The following is a 13,690-nucleotide window of genomic DNA, read 5'->3' as shown; positions in this document are numbered from 1 at the left end:
AACAATTTATAGTTGTTCAGTTTGGAAGAATAAGGTCATACTTCCATTTATAACAGCTGATTTTAAAAATCAAAATCAATTCATTTTAATTCATTTGCTTCAGTGGATTTGCTTGCAGGAGTAGATCGCAGATCTTTCAGCTCAACTTTGGTGAACTTTGATATATGAACCTCTCATTGTGAACCAGTTGCAAACCCTCTTGACACACTGATGTTTCGGGCAACGGCTACCTGGAGAGTCCAAAATGGAGGAAGCTTGCGTATTAGCTGGGACAATTCAAATATATACAACCCTCCTCCACCGAAGAGAAGCAGCATGGTCCACAGTCAGTCTCCAGCATCACGTATTTCGCAATATTTATGAGTGAATTTCATTGTTTGTGATGTGACAGGAAATGTATATCCAGTTCAGATGACACCATAACGTGGGTCAAACTCGTGTTTGTGGTCTATCTGAATGGGTCAACGCCCATCCGCCTCCCTACCAGAGCTGAATGCATGTCAGATACGCCCTGGCTTGGATGATGAAGTATTTTTGTTAGTTTTAATTTAATGATGTAGAGGTTGAAGCAGTATTCAACCGACTCCCTCAAAAGAGTTAGAGAGAGAAAGAAAAAAAAGAGATAAAAAATTTAGAGAGAGAAATAGAAAGTTCATGTGTGGGCTGGAGCGCGCGAGAGACGGATGGTTTGATGGACAGAAGGAGAAAAATGAAACTGAAACTTTTAGTTGGTAATTACTTTAATGAATTTCTGTGCAGTTCTGCACTGCAGACTTGTGTCTCTGCAGCCTGCGACAGCTGTCCCACATGAGTGTGTCCAACATGGATCGAACGCACGTTAGACCCGCGTCGCAGACATGACTTCATTTCATAAGCCGTCAGTCTTCTTGCAGTGTATTTATTAGCCACTGGGTCCAAAGGGAGTGTTGTTGATTTACATGGCACAGTGATGTTGTTGTTTCCTCCTGCTGACTGAATGCATTGTTGCCACCAGGAGACTAGCTGGAGTTTGAGTCAAGGTAATAAAGACAACTGGAAGGCTTGTGTTTCCCCGCCTCCTCTCTTTGATTGCCCCATTAAGAAGAGCCTGTTGTGATAAGAGGAGAAGCAGAAAGCGTGGTCGGATGTCTGTAACTTTACTTTTTAGACTCTCTGCTTCTTTCACTCATGCTCTCTCTGCCTCCTTATCTCCATCTGTCTCCATCTCCATCTTAATTCCTGTTTCTATTTCTCTCTCTCTCTCTCCTGGCTGACTGACTGACCGGCTGCTTGAATGTCTGGTTAGATAGCTGGCCAAAGACACACGCAGGATTATCAAGTAGACCTGCCACCAAGAAGCCTGTGCGTCTGTCTTTTCTGTGTCTTTGTTTACTCTCCTTATTATAATGGAAAAAGCACTTTGTAACCACTGGCTTTGTCAGACCACAGTTAATTGCAAATAACTATCGTGATGGCATTTAATTTTAGTAATTGTCTTCTTCTGGACGGCTGGACGCTAATCCTTTCCTTCTCTGTTCTGGATACAAAGTGTGTGCTGACAGTGCCGGCTCATATTTTTGAGCCTTGTTTCTCATTTGAATGAATTAAAAAAAAAAAAACAGTTTGCATGACCTCGAGCTGCCGTTAAAATCTCTCCTGTGACTCTTCAAAGTAAGAACACTCCAAAGTTTTGGTCTGAAATCCTCCGCACAGAGTTGTGTGGCTCAAACACCGCCAGTTGCTACCCATAATACCATAAAGAGCTTCCCATGATTAGATGATTAGATTGAAATGATTAGATAATTGGATAGAAATTTTACTATTATGAGGGTGTGCAGAGTACAAGATTTCTTGCAGATTGCTGGTGCTAATTAACTGTGAATGTTGACTTCCCAGATCATTTCTAAAGATTAATGTCAGTGAAAAGGAGGCGACAACAACTATGACATGGGCTTTTCCTCTAAATGTGGGTGGGATTGTCAAATCAGAGCTTACACTGGTCACATCCAGATGTTGCCTGGATTCATCCCTAGTGATAGATGAGATGGTACAGTAGATGAAAACAGACCTCCCCCTCATGCACCCTGAAGCTGAAAATCTGCATTTCATTAGTTCAACATTAGAGTAATTTTGCTTCCTAATCTAGCACGTCTTTACACCTAATGGCTCCGTCCACCTTCCCTTTTCAACTCTAAACACTGCCTATGTCAACCACCTAAAAATAATATCAGAATAATGAAAGCCTTGGTTTTCTACGTTTAGTCTTGTCCACCAGCGATCCAGCTTCAGATTATGCAGAGAATGAGATTTCCCCGCGTGGCTCATACAGACGCAGGTCAGCTGTTCAAATCGCAATATATTTCAGACTTCACAGGCCAGGAGATGTTAGATCACCTTGCCCTTACCCCTGTGTCTGAAGCAGGTTGTGTCTTTTTCAGTAACAAACTGTAAACTGCATCCCATTTCATTTCCCTGAGAGCTGATTGGATTTGCGATGGTTGCGCCTTCTCGCCGCGGCTCGTTTCTGACGGAGCAGCAATCTCTTTAACACCAACCGATAGATATGATAATGTACACTGGCTTTATTGTCAAGTGACAGAAGGGCAGCACAACCGCCCCTGATACACAAAAGCACACACACACACACCATATGTGTTCACCGCTGTCCCTCTCTGTTCTTCAGTGCCCTCCTTGTCTAGAGGGGACCCCAGTGCTCGCTGAACGCCTCAGGGCACCGACTCTGTCTTTTAATCTTTAAATACTTTAATAACACTTCTCTATTTTAGTTCATATCCTTTGAGTGGTTGGTACTGGGTGCCGCAGGGTTGAAATTTATTGTTTATTGTTCTTATTTATTTTTAGGACACCTATTGTTTGCACTCTTGTGTTCTCGATGCCCTTAAATAACAAGTAGAAAATTAAAAGAACATAAAGGAAAGGGTAGATCAATGATAAGCAATGTTTTATTTTAACTGCACTGAAGAGATAATAATCCTCAAACATCAAACTCAAAAGGTCCAGGATAAAAATCTTGTACACTGAAAAATGGTACATGTGAAACATGTGGCAGGGTGCTAGTGAGTGATTCTCTGACAGTTATGGGTGATCAGCTAGTATTTTCTGCTCCATCTCGCAGTCTGTCATATCAAGTGTCACGGCTGTTCCTAACATCAGCGCAAAGAATGCGTGTAACAGTTTATTTGTACCTTTAAATGACAGGAAGAAATTCCTTTCATGAGTTCAGCGGTTTCTTTTTTTATTCACTGTCCATGAAATCAATATCTTGAAGAAGGAGAAAGCCTTAATGTGGACCGGCTTAGCAGGTACTTAATTTCAGTGAAGTAATTAAGGGCCCATTTGGAGAGGGACCTGGTGGCCCCTGCTGCCCTAGAGGAGTGGGATTGGTCTAATTAACTAATATGAGTACGGCTGATTGGGCAGTAAGTAACATAATCACAGCTGATTGGTCAGTAACCTACAGGTCGCCAGGGCAGGCAGAGAGGAACATTTGGCGACCCCTCCTTCCTGGGTGGAAGCTCTCTACAGCTGAATGTAGGACTTCGTGTTGGGAAATGGCGTCTATAGTGGAAACTGCTTTTTAATAGAGCTGAGTATCGTACCTCAATACTTTTGTATACAGTATGAGTGTTGAAAACTGTCCATCACTGAAAGTTAGCAGCAAAATGCTTTGAAATTTACTGATTTATATCATAACTTTGCCAATTTGTACCATTTTATTAAGTAAAAGATACGATTCCTGCACGCTGCTCGTCATTTAAGATATTTATTGAATCGGTACATTAAACTAATGTTTCAGTCCCTGCTGACCTTCCTCAATACAATTTTATTTCAGCAAAGTGCTTGTGTGCCTGCGTGTGTAAAGACAGCATTAAACACTGCCGTCACAGCTGCACTTATGATTTGATAAAGAACCAACGAATAATATTGACACGTAATGTGCAATGATTTGCTTTTGTTTTTGTCGTTATATGATTCCTGCTTCCAGCTCCCAAAATGTGAGCTTTGCAGTTGCCGAGTATGAAGACACCCTACTTTGTCAAGCACTGCTGCACTTGAGAAGTTTGTTATTTTTTTCTGTCAAATGAACAAAAAAGTTGAGAAAAATAGGGTCTAAATGAATCCAAGTAATGTATCAAAAACCCAGCCTTACTTTTTAATTGTCTTAGCACCTCCATAAGTTCACTTCATCCACTTGCATTCAGCACTGCACACAAACTCGCCTCCATTAGAGATTTGCAACCATATCCACAACAGACACACACCAATCAGCAACATAATATGTCTTTGGATCACAGAGTAAAGTGTCTAACTGCTGTCGCTCTCTTGTCCTGTGCACAGTGTATTCTGGGATCTGTACTGCGCTGCCCCGGACCGGAGGGAGACATGCGAACATTCCAGCGAGGCCAAGGCTTTCCATGACTATGTGAGTGAACTTAACCAACCCTCCAGTTGTGTATGAGGCAATTTGGGGCACAAATATACACTCATCCACCACACGTGCTTGTGAGGACATACGAGCACATGCAGAGTGTGTATCAGAGAGAACAGATTATTCTTTCTGTGATAATGCTGCTGGTTCCTGTTTTGACATGTCTGTGTGTCTGGTGTGTCTGCTCTGCTGCAGCCTCTGTTCTGGATGGGACAGACTCTGAGCCAGATGTCTGAAATAGCACGCTTTTAAAAATGCAGCACCTATGAACACCACTTCTATATTTTATGGGAAATTCCATCTTTGAATTTTTAAAGTCTAATAGAGAGTCTTCATACCATTTTGTCGCATTTCACATTATCCGCTTTGATTAGGTATCAGTTTTTTAACATCTGCCCAAGCAGCGTAACGCTGTACCTCAGCTGCTGCCCGCACTTCCTCAAACGCTGACCCCTGACCCCTCAGGTCTCAGCCAAACTGTCGGTCTGAGGTGAAAGGTCACAGCACTGCCTGGCTATTTATTGGTCCACTCACGGCTTCAGTAAAGGTCAAAGCACATAAAGCAGCTGGCTGAGAACACAAGCACATTAACACACACACACACAATGCATATACACACACACAGGGCTCATTTAGAGCTGGCCAGGCTATGCTAGTTGTGGCTGCAGGGGCTGGACAGGGTGATGAAAGGTCAGGGTCCTCGGCCTCCTTGACCCTCTTATCTTCTGAAGAGTTGGAGCAGTCGATCAGTAACCTATCCAACACTCACACACGGTTTTTTGAAGAGCTGGTTGATGTATGAGTGAATCGACTACAACTGAAAGTCTTTGTTGCTTCAGCTCTCATTATTGCAAATGACCGTTCTGATGTGACTGTGGCCCTCGCAGGCTTAACCTTCTCACTTTCTGTCAGTTTGGGTTTTAAAATGGATTTCTACACTTTACTTTCAATGCCTTTTTTTTTTTCACTTGTCCACACCGTATGAAATATTTGCAGTATGTTGCCTGAAATGTGTTTGAATAAGGATTACACGGGTGTTAGGATGTTGACCGGACAGACTGCTTTAGCTACTAGATTATCGTTTCACCTGGGCAGAAGTGAAACCTGAAATGGATTAAAGGTGCTATTCTTACCATACACGATTCATTCAGGCTGTTTTAGCCTGTAGCCAGTCGCCCATTCAGTTGAACTCTCTTATGAGGTTTGACAGCAAAAGTGTGTGCACTTGTCAGCTGAACAGATTACATTTGTTGTGCATGTACTATGCATGTGTGTGTGTGTGTGTGTGTGTGTGCGGGGGGTTACGAGCTGATGTGTGTGTCTCTGTGCCTGTCTGTGCATGCATGTGTTGGACCACCATAAGATTAATTACATGGTTAATTAAACCTAGTAGTTAATTAAATCTGACAACTGTGTCTAATTAATCTAAATGCCATATAATTTCCTACACCTTTCTCCAGAGGTAGGCCAGCTGGATACCTGCATGTCAGCTCTTTAACGGCTGCGGTTTGACAGGCCTGGTCAATATATAGCCGAACTTCAAGCTTCAAATTGGGGTGCCGTAAAAGACACATTTCAAAACTCTCCGTGTTTCAGCGTCTGGCCACGTAAATCAGTCAGGATCACTTCTGCTGCTGCGTATTTGACTGTAGAGTGAAAACATGAAACATAGACTGAAACAGCAGTTTAAGAGTCGAATGAATTGAGGCTACAAGGTCCCGTGTGCTCATTTTGAAACACATAAGTTTGTTGTAGTTCAAGGATTCAGACAGTATTGCTTGACCTTTGACCTGGCTCAAGTTCAAAAGGTCAGAGTGAGCGAGCTGTCTGACAGAGTGGGCTGATTTGTTGGTGTCAAACATTATGAATGTAAGAATTAACTGTTAGCCTTTAACCCCCTAACACACAGTTTAGCACTTTTATTTCCCTTCATGTATCTGTTAGGTTGGAAAGTGATTTCATGTCATCATGTATGGACACTTAAACAGCTTGATCCAGCTCTTAAGCTAAGTGAAATATTCCATGGCTGCACTATATTATCCAATTTTATAATACAGGAATATTAAAAACTCTCTCTCTTTTGGTGAATGCTGGAACTTTTAGCCCAAAACGAGACCGTAAAGTGTGTGTGCACTGAGGGTGTGGCAGAGGCTCCGACAACACTAAAATGCAAGAATAGGTGTGAGTGAGCACATGTGCTATTGTGACTGTTGCCATTTGTGTGTGTGTGTGTGTGTCTTTGTGCGTTTTGTGTGACAGAGAAAGAGAGTCTCGGGGTCGAAGCGTGTGAATCCCTAGGGTGATGAGGGGTCTGTCTGTCTCTGATTAACTCTGGCTCCGTGGTCCCCGCAGACCGACGGCCTGATCAAGTCTCTATCACGGCCCCTTGCTGATAACGGCTCCCTCATTCCCCCGAGTCCCCCCGGATCACAGAGTGAAAAACAACACAGCTCCCAGGAGTCGCACACACTCCGCTCTGTGTGTCGCTCAGCAGGAATAGTGAGACAGGAATGTGTGCAAGATAAACCAGGATTGGTTTGTTTTTATGTCTTTGTGTGTGTGCTTGTGTTTTATGTTGTATTATGTTTTGTTCTTTTTTTAAATTTATGGTCTTCTCTGGTAGCCTCCCTGTCAGTTTATTGTGGACGACAATGAGAAAATATATAAAATAATATTTAGAAAGACAGTTTGCTTATTTGTTTCCTGGAACTAATTTGGTTGCTAGGCAACTTTGAGCCAGAGTACGGTCTTAGTTACAGATTTGGTTTGGCTCAGCTCAGTTTGGCTCAATTTGGCCCGGTTTGAAGGCACCTCTTACTCAACCCTGTCCTATTGGCCCCCATTGTGAGCGATGATGTAGACTTTGTGGACTCTTCAGTTTGGGAAAGATAATGGAATATAATGTGCTAATCCTCAGATCTGGGGACTGGTTGACAGCTAATCCAGGGGAATGTGGTGGGATTGGAGCCCTGGCCACACTCCCAGAACTGGAGGCCTCTGACTAGCTGGATCGCTGGTTGGCTTCACCCCTGGATGGTGAATCTGCTATCATAGCCACTCGAGCTCACGCGCAAAACGCTCACACACGCAGGCACGCTTGTGTGCATATCACACACTCACACTGGTATGCAAATGAACGCTCGCACTCAAAGTAAGCGAGATGATACTGTATCATAAAGAGCTGGAACAGTCTGAAGTCTTGTACCTCTGTAAAGTAATTTAAGTGTTCTCTCTTGTCGTCTTAATTGTTGGAATTGTGTTTCTGTCCTTCCTCTTCACATTGCCTTTTAATCATGTTTATTTCCTAAAAGAGATCGGCTCGTCTTATAGTCCTCTTTTCGGCTGGAATTTGGATGTTCCTCAAAAGAGCACTTTGTTGAGGAAACGTGTTTGATTATGAGAACATGGCACGTCTTTAGTAACTCAATATGAATGATTAAAGGAACGGGAGCTTTGTGATGAAGAAAGCATACATATTGACGAGCGGGCAGGCGCACTTGTTCTCATGCATGCACACACACACACACACATTCTTGCTCACATTAAAGCAGGAAGAAGAATGAGTCTCTGTTTTCTCTGCTCTGACACACACACGCACACACTTGCAATCACAGACAAACAGTCTTTCAGGAAGTGATACACTCGGCCTTGTTGTTGCAGACATTTTGCTTTGCCCCAGCCAGAGGTCGTAACCCCGAACATCTGCGATTCATGCCAATCCGGGTTCACTGCCTGCGGAGTGTCACAGATTTAGTGCCACAAGTGCGTCATTCACATCGCAGTGCTTCACTGACTCCACTCAGCTCTCGGCTTACTGATGAGAACTGTCATGATGAAGGTTTAGATGGAGGAGTCAAATATGTCAAGTTGCACATTGTTCATAAATAGACGAAATATAGAAAAAGCAGCGTGTATGAGTTTGTGAATTTGATCTAGTGCTGAAACGATTGATCTATTAATTGATTATTCAAGGAAATTTATGGGTAGCAACTATGATAAATGAGTTGCTGAGGTCCAGCAAAACTTCCTTGGTTCCAGTTTCTCAAATGTGAGGATTTACTGCCTTTTTTCCTCTTTTATATTATTGTAAATTGAATATTTATATATTGAATATAACCATTTTTAGACTAAACAAGCCGTTTGAGAAAGAATTTGTCACTACTTTCTGAAGTGGTTATTCGATTTAGAGCTGCAACAAACGATTATTTTCATTATCTAGTAATCTGCCAATTTTTTTCTTGATTATCATTTTGTCCACAAAATTGTAGAAAATAGTGAAATAAGCCAGACATGGTTTCCCAGTCTGAAACCCAAAGATATTCAGTTCACAATCATACAATATAAGACAACAAAACATATCACATCCTCACATTTGAGAAGCTCGAACAAGCAAATATTTGTTATTCTCGCTTGAGATACTACTCGAAAGATGAATCGATTATCAACATTTTAGCCAAAGAATTATCTGTTCATTGATTAACTGATTCATTCAGCTCTAAATTGATGAATCTTGATAACAAGGTAATGAAAGTAGGTGTTCTCGCAGGCCTAACCTGCAGGCTGCAGATAGATAGAGGTGCAGTGTCGGCTGTTGCCTGGAGATTCTTTGAGAGGGTTAAACATTTGTTAGGCTGGACCACAGTAACAGGTGGCACAAGGGGAGGAGTTGCGCTCTGTAAACAACCGTTGATGGCCAAGCCTTTGTCTGGACTGGCTGTGTGTGATTTCGTGTGTGCTTTCTATCTCCACAACTCCCCGTGTTGCTGTACCAGGTGCTCGCTCGCCTATTTTTAACGCCACATGTCTGCTGAAACCCTTCCTTCCCTTTCATAGCCATCTCTGTCTTTGTCTCTGTCCTTCTTTTTCAAAGATAGAATTTACTCATCCTGCACTGTTTTTCTTGCTTCAATTCCTCTCCGCCAACACCCCCTTCACTATCCTCCAACCCCCTCCTGCCGCTCTTTCTTTTCTTTACTCTCTGTTCCACGCTCTCTTTCTTATTCCTCCCCCTCTCTCCTTTTGCCTCCCTCCCTCCACCTCTCTTCCCGCCGCCCTCCCCCTCTCTCAGAGGAGATTGATTGGGTAATCTGGCTGGGTGCCAGCAGTGCCCGCTTTCTTGCTCGGGGGAAGGAGAGAAGCGGGGGCGACATGACGACATGCAGGAATAATAATAACATCCATAATATAGGCAGAGTAGGTATGGATGGAGGGATGAGGAGGAGAAAGAGAGAGAGCAGAGGAATGGAGTCGGCGTTGGCACAGCGATATCTTCTTCAGATTCTCCTGGCCGCGTTCGCTTTAAATATAGCCTACACACAAATGGCATGCCACAACATTGTGTCTCCATTTCTGTCTGTCTCTATCTGTCTTTCTATCTTTCTCCCCCCCCCCCACATCCTCAGTTTGCGCCTGTGTCGTCTTTTAATATCAAACAGTGCGTGGAGTGCGGGCTGCAGGCAAACGGGCGTTGAGCGAGAGGACGCTGTCTTTGTGTGCCGTTGTTTACTGTTGTTACCGTCTAAATGAAAAAGGCCAGTCGGCTCCTCTGTCTGTGTATACCTTTCCCTATCTGAGGGAAGCAACAAAGCCTGAAAGTGCTGCCCTCAAGCTGTGTGTGTGTGTGTTCGGCTGGAGGTCTGGAAGTGACAGAAGCAGAAGATCAAATATTGTTTATGATTCCCTTCCTCGTAGGTTCATTCCGGGCAAGCTTAAACTGTGCTGTGGTTTAGTATTTGATCTTGACTCTGCGAGTGCGCAAGCATGGGCTCCTGGATCTGTGTTTGACAGAGACAGACATAGAGACGGACAGATGGGAGGCAACAAACCCGGGACGGACAGAAAGACAAGTGACAGAGGGAGAAGAGAAGCAGAGACAGAAAGCGGGAGGGAGTTAGAGAAGGTGAGAGGGAGATGTAAGAGTGTGCAGGAAGAAAGAGGTGTCTGAAGACACTGGGGACTCTCTTTGAAGTCTGCGTTTTTCATAGTTTATCTGAGTTTGGTACTAGCTATATGCATTGCATCCTGCTAGCCAGAGCGGCGTAAATGCCACAAGTCTGCCTGAGCAAAGTTATTGTAGAAGCCAAACCCTGCAGCGTTTACTTTCCTTCCCTGCATGCAGATTTTCAACCGAGTCCCATTTAATTTCCCTAACCCAGTTACCCATGAATGCCCTCTTAGTTGCAACATCATCATCCATAAAATTTAAACGAATGCTTTAAATGAATACTCCATTCTGGGAAATAGTGGAAACTCCTCGGGGCATTTGTTTATCTCTCCCAGTGAAACTAGGGTGAATGCTGCCAATTCTGTTTCGGTTTAGTCATTTTCAGGAAATAAATTACGGTCCAATAATTTAAAAAAAGCAACATTCATCACTTGTTTGTCTCGACTGTAACCAGTTTACTGTGGAGAGTTGGAGTGAACAATTTGTCAAGGGGTTGGAAGTTCGAGGGCGACCTTCCGTGCAGGAGGTGTCTGTGGTGTTTCTGTTGCCAAGCTTGCATCTCCTGACTGTACTCTGTACACACAAACACACACACACACACACACACACTCACCATCTTTGAAGTTACCCAGCACTGGTGAGTCCCTAACCACATCCACTTATCCATTTATCCATTGTGTAAAAAGACCCTGTCCTGTACAAAATGGCATAAATTAATGCAATTATGATGCTTCTGCTGGGTTTGCTTCTGCTTAGTTTGAACTTTGCTTTGGCAGCCTGTGCTGAGTTCACGTTTTTATAACTTTGCGTCTGAGAGGAGAGGCGAGAAGAGTCTGGCATGCGATTACACCAACGCAAGGTAACTGTGAACTGCAAATTTGGAGACACTGCTCTTCTCAAGCCAATTTTTTCCAGCTGTGGAGCTCCCTGCTCTCTCTCTCTTTTTTCGTGGAGGAAGGCTTGGAGTTGCACTGCATTACTGCCGTTCCTCATTAGGTCTAAAACATTGACGATAGTTACAAGGATTGTCAGGCCGGTCCCAGGGAGTGAAACCTATCTTTAAACATACAGTCCTGTTGGTTTACTCGGGGTGTTTGACAAGCTATTTCTTCTTTACGCCAAGCCCCTAAATGACTCAACTCACACCGGAATTGCCGTAGTGGACATAATATGAGAAAAGTTTGATTTAAGTTTGATTGCTTGCTGGTGTACAGGTCCAGGAGTGCACATTAACCGTCCACTGAGGAATGAACAGTAGTGTTTGTCAAACCGTGAAAGTGTGTGAGGACACTTAAAAGGCTGTAAGACTATGGATGAAATGGGAATCACAGATTTTCACTTCAAAAAACTCAGCCTGTATGTATTTCATGTAACATTACGTGCAATACGTGTTTAATTCGCAATTCACGACTACATAATATAACCCAAGTTAGAAGAAAAATGTGACATTCTGTATTTCTGTATTATCTGTCTATCTCAAGGATCTCGTTGGGTACAGGGACACATTAAACACAATATGGATGTTTGTGAATTGTGGCGAGATGGTTTGTGTTTGAGTCTTTGTAGATTTCAGAGCTTCCTCACACAGTATTTTGTGGTGATACTTGCAGCAGTTGTATAGATTTGAGGTATTGCCTTACACTGCTGCCGCCACCACAAATCACTGCTTGTGTAATCGCTGCTTTTGACTGTTGTCATCTTTTTAACTTCCAAGTTTTATTCCACACAACACAAAAAATGACCCCTTTTCAATACCAACGCAACATTTAGAGTTGTGTAAGCTGATTTCCTGTTGCCATATGTTATGGCGGGTTTGTTTGCAACTTTTCGTACTTAAATAGCTGTGAGGGAATAATATCTGAAGGACATGTACTAGTTTTCATTCATTCATCGTGTCAAAGTTGAGGAGCATCAACTGAGCAGGTAAACTATGATGGATTGTAGGAAAAGGTGCGATCTGTTATTGTATAGTGTGAACTTTGTCGGTAAAGAATCTACTAAGGTATCAGGTGTTGCTTCAGAACAATTTACTTTGGGTCTATGTGGGTGTAACATATTTAGCTCTCTCTGCCTTGACACTCTGTTGGTAATTAGCCAGACAATATCTGAGATGCTGGTAGGACTCTTGGAGTGTATCTCCTGCCTAACTGCATGAGTGGTAGCGTTAAACCAGGGTTGAGCTTTGAATTGAGGTTTTCTTTGCAAGGGGCAATAAAGTCTAGAAAATTGGTGCAAGTGGGACTGAATAATGTCGCTCTTCAATATAATACAGTACAGTACTGACCTCAGCAAACACAGAGTTTTATGTCCAAATGAAAATGCAGCAGAATCAAATTTCCTTGAGAAATTAAGTGGTCATAATGAGCGTCTCCTGAGTGAACAGGTGACTTCAGCTTCACTTCCTCTCTCAGTGCAGAGAGCCACTCGTCTGCTCAACCCTCCTGCTTTTGCTGAGTTTCACTTAAATCCACTAAAACAACACTTTTTCTTATCTTCCTCATTTTTTGTCCACTCTCGCAATCTTTCTCTCTCTCTCTCTCTCTTACACACTCACTCGCACACTCTCTGTCTTGCCCTTTCTCCTTTGCCTCTGCCTCTCTTTGTGGCAGTGGACAGGCTTGTAGCTGGCAGACGTTGCAGCCTGGCACAGTGTGTCCCTGGCACAGCGTGTGTGTGTCTGTGTGTCTGTGTGTCTGTGTGTGTGTGTGTGTGTGTGTGTGTGTGTGCACGTCTGCTGTCTGCTGCACAGCTCTGCCAGTCCACCAGTCTCAAGTACCAGCTGGACACCCAAACTCACAACCAAAATAAACTGGCCGCTCTATCAATGAGCCCATGGGTGGAGGCGCGTGTGCAGAAGTGTGTTTGTGTGTGCGCGCGTATGTACATGTCTACGTGTGTGTGTGTGAGTGTCTGTGTGTGTGTGTGAGGTGCTGATCGGACACCCTGCTTATTAAGTCTCGTTGAACCGAGTGGTGAAACAAACACAGTCCTTGATGAATGCCTGAGATGTTCGCCTGTCTCAACTTTGCATTACACTGAGGCCCTCCCTGCTAGGATTAAAGACTAAAACAATTCCAAAGCCTTATTTGCAATTTAAATTCTCCTAAATGCAGACTTAATCCTCATTTTCCAAAGGCAGCAATACTGAGAGGCAGAATAAATGTGTGAGAGAGATCCAATTCAAGCCTCTGTCGGGGTTTCAGTTGCTAAAATAACACTTATAAGTTATAGGGAGGGATAATGAATGTGCTTTGAGCTGGCTGAGTTATATTTGGAGAACAGTTTGTTTCTGCTAAAAGCTCGTCTTTGTGATGACA

At 43.3% G+C, this 13,690-nt stretch overlaps 1 protein-coding gene across 2 annotated transcripts in view; it reads left to right on the top strand.

The window, feature by feature from the left end:
* Positions 1 to 13,690, top strand: part of ssbp4 (single stranded DNA binding protein 4) — a 90,558-nt gene that overhangs the window by 20,958 nt on the left and 55,910 nt on the right. For both annotated transcript variants that reach the window (XM_042417530.1, XM_042417531.1), the window contains exon 4: positions 4,339 to 4,423. In XM_042417530.1, the coding sequence (XP_042273464.1) occupies positions 4,339 to 4,423 (85 nt within the window). The remainder of the gene's footprint in view (positions 1 to 4,338; positions 4,424 to 13,690) is intronic.

This window comes from Thunnus maccoyii, chromosome 7, assembly GCF_910596095.1.
Source record: "Thunnus maccoyii chromosome 7, fThuMac1.1, whole genome shotgun sequence".
NCBI lineage: Eukaryota > Metazoa > Chordata > Actinopteri > Scombriformes > Scombridae > Thunnus > Thunnus maccoyii.
This window is presented reverse-complemented; position numbering and strand designations above follow the sequence as displayed.